Source organism: Dreissena polymorpha, chromosome 5 (assembly GCF_020536995.1).
Source record: "Dreissena polymorpha isolate Duluth1 chromosome 5, UMN_Dpol_1.0, whole genome shotgun sequence".
Classification (NCBI taxonomy): domain Eukaryota; kingdom Metazoa; phylum Mollusca; class Bivalvia; order Myida; family Dreissenidae; genus Dreissena; species Dreissena polymorpha.
In genome coordinates, this window is record NC_068359.1 from 54,935,629 (window position 1) to 54,957,021 (window position 21,393).

Genomic DNA, 21,393 nt, shown 5'->3' on the forward strand with positions numbered 1-21,393 from the left:
GTGTTGAAATTGGACAAACAAGCTAGTTAACACTTAATTCATTAATAATTCAATTAGGCGATAAACACCTCATAATATTGTGAAATGTAAAGTATGCCTTTGACATATTACAAATTATTATATTCAATATATGCATGCACTCAAGCACTTTAACAACAAGTAAATGCACGCATATAATAGAACCAATACCTACCACATTTCAATAGTTTAAATCATCCTACACATTGAAAAGATGGACAAGGCTTTAATGAGTCAGCGGGAGGATGCAATTATCTGCTCACTGGAATTTGAAAGAATCTCTTTAAATTACATCGCCGTCTGTCAAGTAGAAGATGATGACATCAAACAGTTTTGTCCATGCAATTTCTACGTCATTTGACCAAGAAGAATCTAAATGTTGACGTATGGCTGTCAGAAAATGCGGTAAAATGACCTAGAACAAATAAAAGTATGCACATCAAGTAAATAAGTACTACTGTTGAGCTTTTAATTAAGGTAAAAATTTGTAAATCATAAATATCCCCAAAATGCATGGATGTTAAAGATGTTCAATTCCCTATATAATTACATCGGCTAGCATAAGCATTAATATATTGGTAATAAACTTTTTAACCAAGGATTTTCAAATTGTTTGGCAATCTTTTGACACACTTACGACAGACTGTACCAAAATGTATCCAAAAATGAGGAAAATACAGAAATGCTTCGTTGAGTCTGGTATCATCATTATTGTACCTAAAATAGTCCTGTCTACAGCCCGTCGCTTATACATACTTTTTGTGGTTATTGTTTCGTTTTCGCAAACGTCATCTTGAGACAATTTTTTCAAAATTACCATATGCCCTTCATAACCTTACAAGAAGACTACAAACACGGTCGCAGCAATACCGAACAATAGTTTTCAAATGTCGTTTGCGAAAAAAAGAAATGTAATCGACGGCAAAAAAACAGCTTACAAAAACATTGGCACCGGACGATCTAAAAATGTAAGAATGAATTTGCATCCGACAGAAATGCTGAAATGTAACATTTTTTATTTCAGTTGTATATGTGCTTAATCTCGTTTTGAGCGCCGATTTAAATATATTACTTTTAAAAGACGCACCATAAAACTATGAGACAAATTAAAAACAAAAACAAACATATATATTTGCCTGGAACAAATCATGAGGCACGTTATATCTTCTATGAACCTCTCCAACTTCTTTGAGCGTCTTGGCTACTTCTGGCATGTCCTCAAGCTGCGAAATGACTGCCTCTACCGTTGCCATGACGCGCAGAGCGTGGTCGTGTAGCAACCGCGAGTCACGTAACTCGGATACATCTTTGCTGTCGAAATTGCTGAACACCTTGATGAGTTCGGGTCGACTTTCAAACATTCTGGAAAACACATATGCTTGTTACACTTTATGTTAATGTATCTTTGTAATATGTTTAAACAATTGTGAATCGAATTCATTGAGAAAGCTGAATATGGTAACTTGAGAAAAATATCAATTAAAAACAATAATGTAGAATCCTTTGACAGTGAATTTGAACCGTTTAATACTATTGTCTCACAAACTTAGAATTCAAATTTGCTGATTATTGTAGTGTTAAAGACTTTTTACAAATACTATTTAAAGCTCACCGTTAATAAAAAAAAAATGTAGCACCTATTTGGTATATGTTATAACTATATGCACCTACATGTATTATTGCTTCTCTATGCCTGTCATCTGTTATTGCAATATTACTTTCTTGTGTTTTCACACTAGAGGATTTGTTTTTCATTTTAATGGATGGATATGTTTTTTTTCTTTCAACACAAAACCTCATATAATTGTTAAGTTTAAAAGACACTTCGCTAACATATTCTTCGTCTGTTGTAGACTTCTACCATATATACCTTTATTTAGATATGGCTTGGTTGCATTACATGCTTGTTTTCTTGTTTCCTATTACAAATCATTATTGTTAAATTCATATTATACGCGCAATTGATTGCAATTTCGAAATAAAATTTGTTGGGAAAAAAGTTTTTTTAAACACTACACCTTCTTATAGTTTAGATAGTTCTATTCAAATCGATTATTTGCTCAATCTTATTTGAGTACCATGCCGCCTCTTTAGCGGGTCTAAACACTACCAACAATATAACATATTACCAACATGGTAGGAAGTGTGCTAATTATTAGGGGCTTAGCCCGTTTTAAACGCGTGGCATAGTTTTCCGATGGGACTCATTCAATATATTAATTTTGCATAAAATATTTGGCGGACGCACCACTCAGATTTGGCTGATTTTGACAGAGCGGCATTGAATTCGTACCAGTGTCTCATTTACATTTTGATTTAGTTGTCCTCGATTCTTTTGTAGTAAGATATCACTGACTTCCACGTGGTGGTTTTATAAAATTGAAATCTTAAGGTTTTCATTCATAAAAATCCGAAACATAACACATTTTCAATTCAGCAATCAACAATTTTATTCAATGAACCCTACCATTGACAAAATTACTTGTGCACAAACGATATACGATATAGTCTTCCTTATAATTAGTTCTATCATTAAACAGCATATGCTTTCGCAAATAAAATACTAACAACTACAAAAATAGCATAAATAGGTATAATGTATACATCTTATAATCGTTGTGTAGAGGTCTTGTAATTCCACATGGTATGTTCACTTTTATGAAAGGATGCGAAAATAGTTTTATCCCATTTTTATACAGACATTGACGGTTAACACCTTATGAAATAAACTAGCCTGTCTCCCACCTTTTTGAATATACCTGTCGCGTGCACGGACTACTTTTTATTCTACCACTGAAGGATTTTTCATAAGAAATCTCTAAAGTCGATAAAACTTTAACTTTAAAATTATACGACCTTCAACCTTTAGATCTTGTCTAAGGACATAATTTTTCGCCATCCGTATACTGAATCAGCTGATTGATGGCGTCATAAAATGACATATTTATTGCGTCATTTTTGTGATGTCATCTTTTGGTGTACACGAAATACTAGTAGTAGTCGATGTCTGGAAATAAAACATTGAAGACGCGCATTTTTTCGTGTTAATGTATCGTGGATGTTATGAAACAGTGCATATTCTATCATGGACCACTTACCTTAGATGGAACCGGTGAGACGAAGGATTTAGATCTAATGTATATCTACCTTATTATTGTGATTGATTTTCAGAATGTTATTTTATCAAAGAAAGTCTATTCAGTAAGAATTACCCTTTTGCAAAAATGTTTTTCAAAGCTTAATAGAATTATTACGGATAATCTTGTGTTCGGGTCACAAACTACACATTGTGAAGGCTAGATCTAGACGCCATAAAAATCTACAGCGTCCATGAACAAATAAGGCGAGTATATTTTTTTTATGATTTATGTTTAGAACGACTCTGTGTGTAAATCTACATTTACATGTATGTTGACATCGACATCATTTTGTTAGGAGCTATCGCCGCCATATTAGATTTTGATAATTTTCTTTCGAAAATAGGATGAATAAAAAAAATTCGCGGTCGTTATGTGTTACAATTTGCATGCTGCATAACATTGAATTGAGGCATATGGTGATGTTTTTTCTTGTTTTACATTTTGTGTATGAAATTTTTTAAGCCTCTTTTGCGTACCAGAACAAATACATTATATTCTATATCACTACGCATGGTTGCATTCGTTAGATTTTAAGCACTTTTAAGAATGAATTACAATTATTGTTAAGGTTATTAGATCTATTTATTTTAAATGTCACGTTGAAAAAAATGGGATAAATAGAATACTAGGTTAACGTTAAATACAGAGAAGTTTATGTTGCTCGGCTCGTAGATGGTATGTTCATTTTTCTGAAAGGATGCGATAATAGTTAAGTCTTAACTACAAAAGGAATGTTCATCTTATTATGCGATACTTAGCAGCGAATATAATTTATGATCAATGCATGTTTACACGTATTTGTCGATTATTTAAAGACTGTTTTACACTATTAGGCTTACCGATTCGTGTTACCATTTCAGAAACGAGTAGATCAATATTTGTCAAATTAAATTTGAAATATTGTTGTTTAAACTTCTTTTGACTATACAATAGTATTTAAATAACTATTGATGGCAAACTGGGCTAAACTTAAGTTTTATAGAACAAGTTACCAACGAACGCAGTCGCGAATACCTCAAACACGTGTTGCTGTTCGATGTAATGATATGCATTGGTGAATGTCCACACTCTACGACCTAAATAACCATTACTGGCAATGTGTCATATTTGTCTGATTTGTTAGTATGCTTCATCAAAGATTTATTGACGAAGATCACTGCCTTTTGAGCTTACATAAAGAAATAATTGATTGTTTTGGTAATAAAATTGTCTCTCATAAAAGAAAAGCGTTTACTCTGTGATGTATTATCTTGTAGCAGTGTTATTATGAATAGGCTATTAAACGTCTGTTAGAATGACATCACATCGAACAAACAAGTATTATCGTATAATAAAGAAACAAAATTCATGGACGTTTGCTTAAGAGCTGTCATAAAAGACAAGAAAAAGAAGAATATTCCTCATAATATCTAACATAGCGAGTGACTGCAGACAGCATTAAACATGTGTGCTGCCTCTATATCAATATCCATGTTTTAAAGAAGTATATTTTTCTGAAACACGATTGGCCTTTGTTACAAAACTTAATATGAAGTTAACGACACCGTTAACATAACATGTGCTATTTGTGTATCTATACAACACTTTCGATGTGAACTTTTGTTTCATTTGTATTCAGCAGGATGTCTAAGACCAGGGCGTTTCATTTGTCTACTTTGTAATTGGGTATTTAATCATATTCATTTGTAATACACACATACCGCATACAAAAAGGCAAAAAAAAAAATGAGCATGTTGCTTAAATGCTGTCTGAAAGACAAAAAGACGAACTATTCCATCATAAATCTGGGATATTTACATCTTTTTTGGCATTTAATTGATCATATCATTGCATTGAAATTCGTGCGTACACAGAAATTCTCGCAGTAGATGCGGGGTATTTTACATATTAGTATAATTTATGAAATGTCCCACTGCTCAAGTATATATATTTAAATATTCATTTACATCGTTTTTATGAACTAACCTTAATATATCTGGGATAAATCCTTGGCATTGACAATCATTGTTAAGAAATCGCGTCAGTCTATTCGGAAACAAATGCTTGGCCAAGTATCTACAAGGAAGACTACTTAACCGTCCAAACAATTTATGTTTTCTTGTGTCAACATATGTTTCCAACGATTCAATATCTAACATAGCGAGTGACAAGTCAGTGCAGACAGTTTTAATGACTGTATGTTTTTAACGCTAAACATGTGTGCTGCCTCAGGTATATCAATATCCGTCTGTATGTATGTCAAAATTTGTTTTACTGAAGACATCAAACTTCAACAAGAAGTTATAAGTATATTTTTCTTTACTGAAACAACGTTTTGGCCATGTTGGCCTATATACGGTTTGTTACAATAAACTTGAAATGACGTCGACTTAATATGAAGTTAACGACACCGTTAACATATGACATGCACAGTTGTGCTATTTGTGTATACGTCGATACAATGTATACAACACTTTCGATGTGAACTTTTGTTTCATTTCTCTGTATTCAGCAGGATGTAAATACATGTTTGTTTAAGACCAGGGCGTTTCATTTTTCCGTAAACGCATATCTCTGGATGGAACACATTGCTTTAAATGGTGTACATGTAATAAAGCGAGTTGTTTTAATTATTTAGCTCTCGAAAGGTATATTAAATCTTGGAACTGCGAACTATATATAGACAAGTTATACGTCTTTGAACAACAAGTATGCAGTTTTAAGGTTGCACGTTCCTTACAAGGAGATTCAGTGGCATTGAAAGCGATTCAAACCGTCTCGGGGAAGTCACCATTTAAGTAAAAACACACATTAGCGAAATCACTCGATACTTCTGCACTGTGGTCGAATTAAATGCGGTTTAAACCACCATTAAATGGCTTGAAGGAACAACATTTGTTATACTAAATATAGTAACACAAGTATAAAACATGTTATAAGTTATAAGTTCAGATAAAGTAACACAAGTATGAATCACTTTTACTAGATAAGTGACACAAATATGAATCATATAATCAATAAGTTTTACTAAATAGAATCACACAAATATTATTCATGAAAAAAGTAACAAAACCTTTAGTTACAGAAGTATGAATCATGCACAAATTACTATTACTAGATGTTGTAAAACGAGTATTTATCACGTAATAAGTAATATTATTTGATAAAAGTGACGCTTATATTGATCGTGTAATAAGTTTCTATTACTAGATATTGTAAGACAATTGTGAATCAGTTAACAAGTAACACGAATGAGATATAGCTCATACGTGTAACTTATTAATTGATTAATAATTGTAGCACACAAGTATTATTCATGGCATACGTTACTATTATATGATTGAGAAATACAAGTGTGATTCATGTAACAAGTTACTATAATTAGATATAATAACACAACTATGACTTATTTAGTAAGTTACTTTTACTAGATACAATTTGAAAAAGTATACATTTTGTAATCAGTTACTATTGCTATGGGTAGTAACAAAAGAATGAATCGTCTATTAAGTTTTAAAACAATATCGTTACAAAAGTCGCAAAAATGTATCCATTCAATTCCCGATTCCTTATAAGATTAGAATTATTATACCGAGAAAAGCTTAATGGTATTAAATTACATTTAAGATATATCTGTTTAAAAATACCCATGATCAAACTTAATTCTATATTTATAAAAAAGTGTGCTCGATATTCAATCTGATTTAAAGTCCGATAAACTGATACAAAAAGTAATTTAAATATAAGAAAGAAACGATTATACAGACCAATTTGCAATAAGATTATGATGAAAGAAAACGAGCTACAAATGCAAGACCACGAGGGTAAGTTACGTAAAAGCGCGATTTTCATTGCACAATATGATTTTGTAAATATATCAATAAGTCTTTAAAAAAAACTTCTTTATTATGTTCAATATAAAGCCCATATTCATAAACTGTTATTATGTTCGAATTTTAAAAATTTAAAATACCCACCCAACAAACATGTTAACTCCTACTTTTGCATTGTGAAGTTTTACTAACTGCCATGAACGCTCCACAATTATTCTATGCTGATCTTGCAGACCATGTTCAGATGTATCTAACACCGTATGCTGTTCTCTGTCCGATATACTTGAATATTGACATCCCATTTTAATTCAGTATGAATCATGTAAATATAAATGCGATTTACTTTCTATCCAATTTGCACGATTCACATTTGAGCTAACATCTAAGTCTACTAGAGATATCGATTTAGTTTTTCGTCAATGTCCTGAAACAGAACAATAAAATGATGAGTAGACGGAAAGTCGTTAGTCATTAATATAAAGATGAAAACTAGAACATGATACAGTTAAGTGGCATCAATGTGTCTAACACTAACGCAAAGCAATCCGCTGCCAAGCCGTCGACTTAGCAGTCTCACTAGACGAACAGTAATTGCGTTGTAAACTGAACGACGTACAATACGTGTCGCGCGTGTATTCAAAATATCAAAATTTTGTAATTGTATGAATGTTGATTGTCCCTTCAATATCTGCCACACATAGGAAATGAAAGAATCAAGATTATACAATACCATACTATTAAAAAAAGTTTTGTCATGAAACAGGCAATATACTCAACCAATCACGTAAATGTTAACGGAATATTCAAGTTCATATATAATGTAATTATATCGAACCAATTACAAACACAAAGGAAACGCATTTGGATTATTTAAGGGTATTACTAATTGACAAATCTTTCAGTTCCTGCGTTGCGTTGTAATATCCAATTTTTAGACAGCCAATACATATACATATATTTGTTCTGTTTAAAATAAATTGTAGTACTTGTACTTTTCATAAAGTATATAATTAATAAAAGTATAATAGCAAAAACACAGAAAAAAACATTTAAAAGGTATAATGACTGTTTTTTCGACATCTATGTATCTAAAAATAGCCTAATTTTGAGAACATTATGTTAAATACATGTACCCTTTTACATTATTTTTCAATACATATCATGAAAAACTGTAAAGTATACAATTAAGTGCAATTAAGTAAATCAGCTTACAATCAAGCATAGTAAATAACATGTTTATATGAACGATTTGATCATTACAAAAGAAGAAATATTTTTGCGGTGTTCATTATAATCATGCATTACTTATTAATTTATTATTGTTTATCTTCTTATTTTTATATATGTAAATTATTCTTAAATATATTTATAATTTTTAAAGTCTATTTTGCATATATATTCGCAAAATGTCATATTTATATCAGTAATCAACATATATCGTATACAAATTTAATATAATTTTAAAGACACTAGTAATCTTTAGTACATCTAAACTTTTACTACAAAATAATAAAAATACCGCCAAGTGAAACCGATTGTATATTCTAACCCACAGTTGCTCTAATTGCTTGACAATGTGTTTTTAATTATTAGTATTCCAATCGTGTTGAAACAAAACATTACATAACATATCAAAATTGCATTCCAGTATAAACGCGTTAAAAAGCCCACAAACACTCACAATCAACGATTATTTTGTACAATATTTAAAAAAAATAAAATTATCACATAAAAACGCAATGTTCCTTATAGCAATAGCCAACATTTCAACGCTAGATGTTTTCCGGTAACATATATTAAACAAGATACAAAATGCTCGTTTTTCTTGTTTGTGAGACTATATATTCAAAAATTGTTCATGTAATTTACCATATTAGTGTTTGTGTTTCTTATACATGATATCGTTGAAGGAGATTAAAATGAAATTTATTGTTCCACAAACAAAAATAAAAACGAGCATTTTGTCTCGTTATACCACATCTAGCGTTGAAATGTTGTCTATTAAAAAATGCTATAAGGAACACTGATTTGTTTAAGGGTTAACTTTATTTTAAGAAATATTCTGCGAAATGTTCGTTGATTTTGCGTTTTTATGTTACTGTAACACTGTCTGTTATTGTCCCAAATAATCCTACAGCGTTCTTTTTGAAATACCATTTGACAATGTTCATTCGATCCGATCCAACTATTGACACTCTCTTCTAAAACGAAGAAATATGCGCTCTAAAAGATATAAATCAGGCCCTCGTTTGTTTCGGCGTCAATGAACAAAATCCAAAACCAATTACTCTTTCTTAACTTGCAATTTGTGAGCATGACAATAACAGCTGCGTAGTATTTGGGAAAATAGAATCAGTATGTATTTGCGACGAGATTACATGTCGTAAACAGCTAGAAGTTTTATTTAAGATATGTTTACTTAGACTGTTTATCTTAAGTTCAAAAAAACATATTATCGAGATAAAATACACAATGTAGTGCCAACCATTATGTGCCCGTATAATTAGTCTAATACAATTCAGTCATGTGAAATGTTCATAGGTGTCACATTAATGATCAACAGTAAGTTTCTATGCTAATTTGTTTTCCCAACGATGTGTTTTATAATTATGTATCCGTCATGTTTCCTTTTGTTTGTTCATATTGGAGGAACAATTTATCACCGCAATGGTCAACTTTATGTAAATAAACTAATTAGAGCGAATGAAACCGTTAAATGAATCATAGTATTCCACACTGGGATTGTATATGCTTTATAAACAGCAAAGACAAGATACATTTTAAGCTGTTTTAACGGACTATAAAGATTGCTTGTTAACTCAAGCGAACTTGCAAAGCAATTCAATAGAAAATAAACGACGTTAAAAGGGCGAGAGAATCGACGGACTCAAACGACCTAACGAATAAAATATGTCACCCCTAATTAAAAGTATGAATGTAATGCTACATCAAATCGGATCAAATCATAATAGAACCCTTGGCTCCTGAAACCGAAGAACTAAGGAGGCACAATGATGGCGGGAGGGCGGATATCGAGTATAATCGGTATAATTATCGGTGGTATGCCTCTGCACACAAATAGACTCAGAACGGACGGACAAGTGGCAACTTTAAGCCTCTTCCTTGAAGGCAGTATACAAAATAAAAACCTTTTGTTCGTTCGAAATTTATGAAAACAGAAAAAAGACAACATAATTCATTAATCATATAGCAAATTACGGAATATTAAATAGAAGTCCTCATTTGGTTCTGGTGTGAAAACAGCTCCTTTTACATCCATTTATGTTTGTCGTTCGTTTTAATGTTGTGCAACATAGCACAAAATCATATTAATTATTATGTTAGTTAGTGCCACATACAATTCACCACAAAGCAACATTTTTACAGTTGATATTCTAACATTTTTAGTAGTGAAATGCAATACAGTGTGAGTATCTTTTCCGATTAATTTATTTTCAACTTCGGATTTGACTAGGCAATTCATCACTTATATAATATTATATATATTTATATTATCTTCGCAGCGGTTACCATGTTTGTTGTAACATCGTTTATTTTGATGTTAATAATATTAAGTGTGTATTTGTATCATCATTCGTACTATTACCTAGAATCTCCTCATGTAGATTGTACTTATTTTGCTGAATTGCTTGAATCACTACAGGCAGAATTTGGAAGATAAAAAATGGTGTATACAGTTTGTCCACACATCTGTGCACTTGTAAAAGAACGCTGTTAAATTTAATCAAAGTGATTTAAAATGCAGAATCATACATCACTATGTCGGTAACATTTGTTTGCTTAATTATCGACGAAAGCTTTACACACGCTTACCCGATACTTAATTTGATTGATAATAATCAGTAAACGAACAAATATTTTTGAAGATGTTTTTAGACAGAATTGCAACTTTTTTTGTTTAAGAACAATACACACATTCGTGTTTAAATACATACCATTTTAATTTTCATTTTGCAAAATTATAGACGAGTCCCTTAAATATAATGAAAACAAGTTTGTAACAAAAACAATTTCACCTTTCAGTATTATTCCATTCAAAATATTGATTATTGCATTTTCGTTGTTCAGTACAAACAAAATAAACATAAGTGAAAATGTTGGAAAACCGTTTAATTAACTCCATCTAACACATTTACTTTTATTCAATGTATGATTCTTGTCGCATTGCTTAATTGCATAGTCTTAAATTTACCGTTGTTAACAAACATTAAATCTATATGTACTGTACCTAATAAATGCAGATAGTCCGACATTTGCAGCGCTTAGTTTTATCGTCTGCCACGATGTTGCCAACTCGCATCTCTGCAGTCTTGATATAGCAGGTACCCGGTCCGATATACGTGAACTTAAGCGGCGCTCAATAGAAGCTGAACAGCCCATTGTAAGACGGAAATTATAGACTTTTTAATTTATCCGCTATTTTAATTCAATTTACAAATGTGTTATCGATTAATTGCACGACCTCAATGTCAGTTATGCCGAGGGTTTTCATTACAATGAAAATTATCAACAATTATAAATTATTAATTTTTATCGCGAAATCTGCCAGGAAAAAAATGACATTCTAAATCACAAACGTTCTTGAAACCCATACCTATTGATCATTCTATAACACTTTCACAAAAGGATATTAAATGAAATATTTTTATCGTTTCCAATACCGTTCATCTTGTTCTCTTGATTTCTCTTTAAAATAAAGACACATAAAAGAGAAAGGCGGTAACAATGGATACTACCTGTCATAACGTGTATTGACTTTTGCTGGTATCACAATCATAAGAAGCCGTGTGGTATAAAATACAAGCGAGATTCTATATAGCATCGCATTTGTCTGAAAACGTGACTGTGTGAGTCATTAAAATACAAAAAAGACAGTATATAGAACGCAATACTCCACGTGACAACTTGTGTCTGTGGCCCAAAGATGGCAATATATAGAAATTAATATTTAACAGTTAATTGAAAACAGTACGCATAGAAAAAGAATGTACTAAGTGGTCGCTAGTGTATTAGACTAAGAATTTCATCTAACGTCATTTCTGTAGTTTTCGTTATGTTACATACTATATCAAATAAATTGCATTATAATCATGCAGCTATTCATCATTACATAACACAGTCGTTAGCTCAATATAATATTAAAAGATGTCATTAAACAAACAGCCGTCTGACAGAGTATTCTCATTTTAATCGTATCATAATAGTTCAATAATCAACTGCTTCTAAAAACCACTATCACTGCTTCTACTCCTACACCTTCTACTACAACTACAACACTTACTACTACTGCTACTAATACAAACTACTTCTACTACTACGACAACAACAACAACGTACGTCTACGACGACGGCGACGACGACTACTACGGGCACGGCCGACAACGACTACTAACTTCCGACGGACGAACGACCTACTACTACTACTACTACTACGACGACGAGACGACTACGACTACTACTACGACGAATTACGACTACTACTATACTACTACTACTACTACTACTACTAAGACTACTACTACTACGACGATACGACGTCGAGACTACTACTTAACTGCTTACTACAACTACTACTACTCACTACTACTACTACTACTACTGCTTCTTCTCCTACTATTTACAACAACTACTACTACTCACTACTACTACTTCTACTACTACTACTACTAACTACTACTACTACTACTACTAGCTACTACTATACTACTACTATTACTACTACTCTATCTAACTACTACTTACTACTACTTACTACTACTATTCTACTACTACTTACTACTACTACCACTTCTACTTTTTATTAATACTACTACTACTTATTTTTACTTGATTTTTACCAAACGGCATTTAATAAAATTGGTTAAAATTGAGAGTTTGTGTGGTAAAATTTGTAAAGACCAATCAAAGGAAGTCAGGTGACGGTAATATAGTAATACTTTTTTTGCCATTCTAACTCCTGACTGGCAAAGATCATTCTGCTTACCGTAATAACTCTTAGTTTTCAGACACTTAAAAATAATAAATATATTAAATTATCAAAAATTTAAATACGAAAAATATTTTATAATTTTAGATGTCCGAAACTTTAGAGACACAAATTAAGGTGTCCGAAAATTGTAATGATATTGAAATAATGATATTGAAATAAAAGCAAAACATAATTGTAAAGTAGTTTTATTGTGATTTACTCTTCTTTTTCTGCTTAAAAATACAAGTTCACACCTTTGCTACCTCTTGCCTGAAATGATATGACAAAAAATGTAAAAATATATAAAATTATGCTCCCTTAATTATACGACAAAACTGTTGGTTGAATCCATTGATTTCTACCTGTATACATGGTTAGGCATTTATCTTCCGGGTTTTATAACCTTATTCCGGTTGTAAAAAATCGATTAAAATCAGCGTTAACAGGGCCAAAGTCTGTACAATAGCGCTGTAAAATATATCCGAAAATAAAGAGAAAATAATTATGGATCAAAAAGCCTTTATGTCCGAAAATTAAGAGTCACGAAAAATAATGCTTAAAATAGGGTGTCAGAAAACTCAAGAGTGTTCAAAACTTAGAGTTAGTATTATGGTATAGTCTGTCATTGTCAATCAGGTGGTTTTGTAGCCATTTTGGGAAAAGGAGTCTGGTCAAATTAGGATTTTTCTTATCGATAAAAGTGGCAAATTTGGGAATTATTTCTCCACAAAAAGGACTACATTTAAGTTATATATTTTGTAGGATGTTTACAAAATAAAGTTGAGATATAGAGTCTCATAATCATCAGTCACAATATTTTCTTTCTTTTTTGTGGGGGGATCGGGATTTTTTTATATAAATAATTTCGGTTTGTGATCAGGTCTGTTTGCTTTGTGATCGAGTCCGTTTATGGCCTGTTTACATAGCAGAAAAACAATGTTAATGAATTAATTATTAAGGGCTTCATAAATATATCTTATTAAAATATAATTATGTTCTCCATGATATGTATATTAACGTATTGATTTAAACAATAACAAGATTTAGAAAAAAAATTACCAGTAGTTACGGTCCATATTGGCAAAGACTGGCAAAGCTGCATTCACATATGTTATCTTTTTGTCAAAACATTACTTTTTACACAATTTAGTCAGTAGATCTGCTATAGTGACAAGCCTGTTATTACAACACCAACACGAAATCCAGTTTTGTCCGGATTTTCCTTTTAATCAGATTATTGTTGGTACAATATACGTTTCAAAAATGATTTATCTGAAATACCATAATCATAAAGATACAGCGTGTTTCAATTGAAACCAATTCAAAATCATTGGCTATATAAAAACATTAAATGAACTACAACCATGTAACCAATTTAAAATATCCCGATTTTCAATGCACTACAAAGTTTTTATACAAAAAAATACATCCATGCCGATGTACATGCATTGAATAATTTTCCTGCCTTTTTCTTGGTACAAAGTATCACATTTTATTTGAAAATAGAAAGTATACGCTTTGAGTAAACATTAAAATGTGTGTGTTTCGGATGACAAATTTAATTATGGGCATTTGAGAATTAAACAAAAAAGGAATAAGGACTCAAACCATTACTTTTTTCCCGTTTTAATGTGCCAGAGCCATAGAATGTTACCTATATTAATCTCTAAAAATATAAATACATTTTTATTAGGTTCCCATTCTGGAAAACAATGACGTTTTCAGACAACCATTTGGTATTCAGAATACCAATTTATTCTGTCTTCAAAGCTTGCTTGCTGTTACTTCCCCTGTTGCTAAGCAATTAATGATTTGAGCCTCACTTAAATGTTGATGCAAAGTATCTGCTTCACTTTTTTTTGTTCTGTGAATTGGGAATTGTGCTCGATATGAGGGTATTATACAATAAATATTTTACTATATGGTAGTAAGAGTTCGTAAGCAATAATGTCAAAGGTGCAGGGTGAACATTTTTAACAAGGGATATTTTAAGTATTTGTTTACTATTTGTTATTAAAAAAATAGGAGTATTCATGACGAAATCATTAATATGAAATGTCAGTTAACTGAAATGTCATGTGCTGCAGCATCTTGAATTTCGTTTTCCGGACTAGGCTTTTTTCTCAATGCTTTAAGATATGGAGCTGATTTTTGGTATGTGAGTCTACCTATATGACCTACAAATAAAGTGTGAGTTTCATTTCGGTACTTTTTTTCTGCAAAGTTATTGGCCTTGGATTTGTTTTTTTTTTATAATAACCATTTCCTAAATTCACGCAAGACTTGCAGATATTTACCAGATTGTTGGCATGTGTGTCTACCTACATGGCTTTCAGAAGTGTGAGTTTGGTTCTGGTCCATTAATTTTTGGAATAGGTATGGGCATTCGACTTAAAAAAAAATAAATATATATTTTACTTTGCCTTGGGTTATTTAACAAAATGCAGTTTAAAATATAAAACTAATGTTTGGTATGTGAGTCTTCATTCTGGTCCATATTGACTTTTGAGCACGTTATGAGCCTGGAATTAGATATTTTTATCTATAAAACTGTTTTCCAGAGGTTAATGCGCAATAATTTAAGATGTTTACCTGATGTGTTGGTAGGTGAGTCTACCTACAGGAAATACAGATGATGTGTTAGCTTCATTCTGGTCCAATAATTTTTGGTGAAGTTATTGGTTGGACTTTACAATTTTCTCTAAAAAAACTGCTGTGCAGCTTCAAAGCCCAGAAAATGCATTGTGTTTCACATACATCCTTGTTATCAAGTGTGTGTCTTGTCTGTTTCAGCTTCACAGCTGAAAGCGGTGGATACAAGTATGGGATTGGCGTCTGCCATTCAGTGGTTGACTAGGATAAAGTGGGTGTTTTACAAATGGAATAAGCGGGTGCTAAACGCAACACTATCGTTGGCAGAATTGATGCCTCAAATATTATGCATGGAAGTAAGTGGACGCAAGTTTATTATAAATCACCCTCACTATTGGAATATGGGGCTAACTGCAGTTGTGTTACGTGTTTTCTCAGATTAGTTTGAGAAGTCTGTACATGCTTATCAAAGACGACATTTCCGGCTCTATGGTATTTTTGGTGTAAATGAAGTCTGTTCTGAGTGAAAATTCATGGTAGGTGGAAGGTGTCAATTCTGTCTGCAAAGGCTAGTCTGGGTAGCACTAAACTTATATGCATAAAGTCCTGTTATCCCTGTTTTAATCATAAAACAAACATGTGAAACCAAGCAGAAATAACAAATGAGTGTTGCTATCGTTTGGTGTGAAAAATATTTTGTATTCATTTCTTGAGGAAGAATAGCACTTCAAATTTCAATTTAAGGGACCTTTTCACCTTTTGGTTAATTTACAAAAGTCTAAGACAATGTTTCAGATTTTCAAATTTTCGTTGTTGTTATGATATTTGTGAGGAAACAGTACCACTGACAATTTACTATGCTTGAACCTGAACATAATTAATTGTTTAACACAGAAACAATTAAATAATTTGGAATTCTGTTGATATAGTTATATTTTGTGACATTTCGAATTGATTATATAATGTACAAAATACACTTCTTACTGTGAGAGTTAGAGTTTTGCATCAAGGTTCAGTGGTTCATGCCTGTTAAGAATTACTTTTTTCTTTTTTTTCCCATATTATTTTTATTTTGTAAAGGAGCATGTTTACATTAATCAAGTTAAAGCATCTAATGACATACTTCAATACCTGACATGTACATGCCAAAATATGTGAACAGGTCCCTTTACTGAATAAGAATGTACATACAAAATTAGATTCCGTAAGGGTTCATAATAGGCATTATTGTACATGGTGAAATTTTAGTGAAACATCACATTTCTAATTTAAGGGACACAATTTTTACGGATTTTTGTTAACAATGAGAAATTAATATTAACAGTGTTTTAAAAAGAAAGTACTCTATTGAAGTTAAATTCGAGAGACATTCACTATTTTTAGCTCGCCAAAGCACAATGTGTTGATAGCAAGCATTTGTGATCGCCTTTTGTCTGTCGTGCATCATCGGTCTTCCTCATTTACCTAATAGCAAGTAACTCGCAGACTAATAAGGTTTATGCTGTTTGCTGCTCATCATTATTTTAGGGTTGGAAATGAAGCCTTTTAAATTTGAATCTATTGAGAAAAGTCTTTCATTTAATTTGATTATCAAAACGAGTATCTGAGTGGTAAAGGGTTAATCCAGTCTGCATAGGCTGTCAGCGTACAGTGGAGTTATGGTGCAGTCACTTGAATAAAACCAAAATAATTACTGCATGTGTATAAGACGAGGCATTGATTATGTGCATCCCATTCATGAAGGGGTAAAAATCGTACACTTTCGTCATCATATGGCCGGGACCAGTATTGACCAACCAATTCTAAGAAGTCGAATAATAAAGAATGTTTTTTAGATTGAAATATTTAAGACTTGACTTTTTTGTGTGTCAAACATGGATTTAACCACATCTATCTACATCATTCTTCATGTAGAACATTGTGTTAATGACTTCATCCTTCAGTGTAATCATGTATATATTCAAACTTTGAATATATTTTTCTTTGTTCCAAGTGAATTTTTCATTTGTAAGTCATATGTTGTCAGTATATGCCCTGTTATGTCTTCGAATCACTTCCTATTACTGACTACAGAGGACTGTGTCATATTGACCTATGGGAATTGAGACCCATACACCAGCCACTGTAAAGGAAATGGGTCAGCACCGGCCGAGAAACGAAGGCCCCTGATCATTCTTGTGTGTGATGAAGGAACCTCAGTTAGTCAGATAATGAGCCTGGATCTCGGAAATCAAGACTTTTTGCATGTGCATTAAGTGCGGCAAACACGGCTTTATGCATGTGTATAAATTGTGGCAAACAAGGGGTTATGCAAATGCGTAAAGTGTGGCAAACTAGGCTTTATCCATGTGCATAAAGTGTGGCAAACTAGGGTTTATGCATGTACATAAAGTGTGGTGTGGCAAACAAGACTTTATGCATGTGCATAAAGTGTGGCACACAAGACCTTATGTATGTGCATAAAGTGTGGCAAACAAGGATTTATTTATATGCATAAAGTGTGGCAAACAAGGCTGTATGCATGTGCATAAAGTGTGGCAAATGAGGCTTTATGCATGTGCAAAAAGTGTGGTAAACAAGGCTTTATGTATGTGCATAAAGTGTGGCAAACAAGGCTTAATACATGTGCATTATTGACGACACTTTTTGCTTTTAAGGATTTTTTTACTTAAAGGAAGACTCTTTTCAGCACAAATCCAGTTGAGGTGAAAGCGTCGTCACTGATAAGCCTTGTGTATGTTACATTACTTAGCCCGACTTTCCACAAGCCAGCCTCACATGAATTTAAATAAAAATTAATGAGCCATGCTCTGTGAAAGGGGGTTTAATGCATGTGTGCAAAATGTTGTCCCAGATTGGACTGTGCTGTCTGCACAGGCTAATCAGGAACGACACTTTCCACTTTTATATTTTCTATTTAAAGAAAGTCTCTTCTTGGCAAAATTCCAGATTAGGCGCAAAATGTCTTTCCTGATTATATAGCCTGTGCATACTGCACATGCTAATCTGGGATGACACTACTCACATGCATTTAATCCCCGTTACACAGCGCACGGCCAAATTTATTTTAATTATGTAAATACGCATTGAATGTTGATGTATTGGTATTATACTGTTGTATCTAATGTGAATAGGACCAGCAGAAACATCAATTTTGCACTGAAAGATTTTGTTAAATAATGTCCCCCATTATCATTTGAAAGTGATTTGCATTATTTTGTTTATCAGGGAATGATAAACAAGCATATTTTCATGTCAGAATACAGCAGTTATGTGAACACAAAAGTTGTATTATAATGATTAACCCTTTCCCAGCTAAGCTAAGTGAAAATGGCTATGTGCAAACAGCCTAACATCAGAACAGCCTGCCAGTAACTCGCAGTTCGTTCAGGTTTTATGTTGTTTGCTGCTCATCAGTATCAAATGGTTGAAAATGAAACATTTAAAACTTTTATCTTGTAAGATTAAGATCTTTAATTAAGTGTAACTTTCTAAGGGATTATACATGGGTCAAAATATGAATCTTAATGGTAAAGGGTTAAACCCAAATATTAAAAAAATATTGTTTATGTCAAGAACATAATTTGAGTGATAAAATATAAATAATTCATATTTTGACCCATTTATAATCCCTTAGAAAGTTACACGGACAAACTGTGCGTTTTCTATGCCACCATACCAAAGGGGCCGGGGCATACAAAATAAAATATGACAAGTTTGCTTATAATGAAAATCTGAGAAAGCCATTTTCAAAATTTACAAGTACACTGCTTGCATCTTATTCTTAATTGAATTGATCACAAAACCAGATGGCAGTTGAATTTTAATTTTACATTTTAATAAACGATAAATTGAATTATTGTATATATATATATATATATATATATATATATATATATATATATATATATATATATACACATACCAAGTTTCAATGAAATCTGTCAAAGCACTTCCAAGATATGGCTCAGGACGAACGGACGGACAGACAACGCCAAAACAATATCCCTCCGTTTATGGCGGGGGATAACTAGCGAACTGCGGGGAGTGGGGGCTATGAACGGCGATATACGGCGTTGATTGTGGTTGGGGTCGGTGAAAGGTAAAGAGTTTAATGAATGAGATCAAAGGTAGCGATTGTCTTTGCCATGCAGTTCTTAAATGCATCACACGGAGAACGGGAAGTTACGCGGAGTTTTTGCGGCTTATTTGACATTATAACATATTGCTTATCATATATCTACACTCAGTAGATACAAAACAGAAACACAAAAGAAGAATAGAAGTGAAATTAAAACATGTAAGTAAACCGGCCACATTCGAAGTATCCGTACATATTTTAAATATTTATTTCGAACAAACCTGTTTAAGTGGTGTGTCGGGCATTGCTATTTGTTTCGATTATTAACAGTATCGGGAATCATCGCGCTCATGCTTGACAAATTGGTCAAAATGGTGGAATAATGCTTGTTTAATTAATCAAAAATAATATTTATCATCGTACTGTTGTAAACACATTAAGAATCTATGCTTGACCTACCATAGTTATATCGCTGAATATCTTCATTTAACATATTACTGGTCTAAATACAATTCCGGTTCACCTAGTTAACGCGATAGCGCCTATATTATATAACAATCCGTTTACTGGCCGCGAACTATACCTGATACCTTGAGGGTTGGAATGCAATGCATTAAAGTGAGGTCACGATTCCACTGCTGGAACGACGGCTTGTTTAAAACTTTATACGTTTACATGTGTATTGTTCAATTTCGAAAATAATTTAAAATGGTAAGTCAAAAACGAATATCAGGATAGGGGTAAAAGATACTTTTATGAACTATAATATACTCGTACACAGGCAGCAATATGGTAGTATGAGAAATGAGAACATAGCCTTTAAGTACAAACGCTCTGGCGCTGGCAATCCTCTGAATATAAAGGGGAACACAAAACTGTATTAATGTCAGGATTTGAGTGTAAAACCTCAAGCCTTTTCATTACAGATAAAATTGTTTCATGCTGAGCACGCAGTAAAACATTGTTAAACGCTATACTACAGAGACGTGGTCATGTTTCCAATGGTATTGGGGATTATGCTCAAATCAGCCAATGGAATAAATGAAGTGTATTCATTCGTGTCTAGCCGCGGGAAATTTTACTTGAATTTTATTGGACAATTTTGAAAATATAATGAGTGCAATTTCTTCAAAGTTGCGCGATAAAGTACGTTAACAAGTTTGTGCGTGAATTTTCAATTCGATGGCATGGTGGTGTGAAAATAAGCAACGTTTCCCAACCATTGCGCATTTGGCCTAGGAAGCTTTTCTCCGTGTCATCGACATCCAAGCAATTGGAACGAGTGTTCTCGAAAAAGGTCGTCTTCTTAGCAAGGCTCGCAAGCGCATCCGCCACAAGCTAGCTGACAAGGTCATTTTCTTGACCAAATGAAAGCTGTTGTTTTATGCATGTTCTGTATATACATGAATGTTTACTGATTTGTTTGAACTATGAGATAGTGTTGCACTAGTTAAGCAATTGCTTAAAACATTTTTAAAGATTATTTTAGTTTGAAAAAAGATAAAACAGAATGAACAAAGATAAACAACATGATTGTGGGCGATATTACGCGAACGTAATATAAGAGGCCATAAAGTCAATATAGCTTATTTGTCGCTTAATATACGGGAAACAAACAAATGAAGACCTTAAGAATAATCTAACTTAAACAATAATAAGGTCCTTCAAATGAGTATACATGCTTGTGCTTTAAATTAAACTCGGACAATTTTAAGTACCATGGAACTCTTAATTTTCATCCGATTTTTATGTTTCAGTTT

General features: G+C 32.5%; 1 protein-coding gene across 1 annotated transcript; it reads right to left on the minus strand.

Annotated features, from left to right (window-relative positions):
• Positions 1-301: 301 nt before the first annotated feature.
• LOC127831238 (uncharacterized) lies at positions 302-1,379 on the minus strand. The gene is made up of 2 exons (XM_052356223.1): positions 1,194-1,379; positions 302-433 (listed from the first exon to the last, which is right to left on the minus strand). The coding sequence occupies exons 1-2, from the start codon at positions 1,377-1,379 to the stop codon at positions 302-304; spliced, it is 318 nt and encodes a 105-aa protein (XP_052212183.1).
• Positions 1,380-21,393: the final 20,014 nt, after the last annotated feature.

Bases quoted from the DNA above. Each gene is read 5' to 3' on its own strand.
- LOC127831238 (XM_052356223.1), bottom strand. From the start codon at position 1,379: ATGTTTGAAAGTCGACCCGAACTCATCAAGGTGTTCAGCAATTTCGAC. The intron at 434-1,193 runs GTTCATAGAAGA...TATTTGTTCTAG, and splicing joins CGCTCAAAGAAGTTGGAGAG to GTCATTTTACCGCATTTTCT.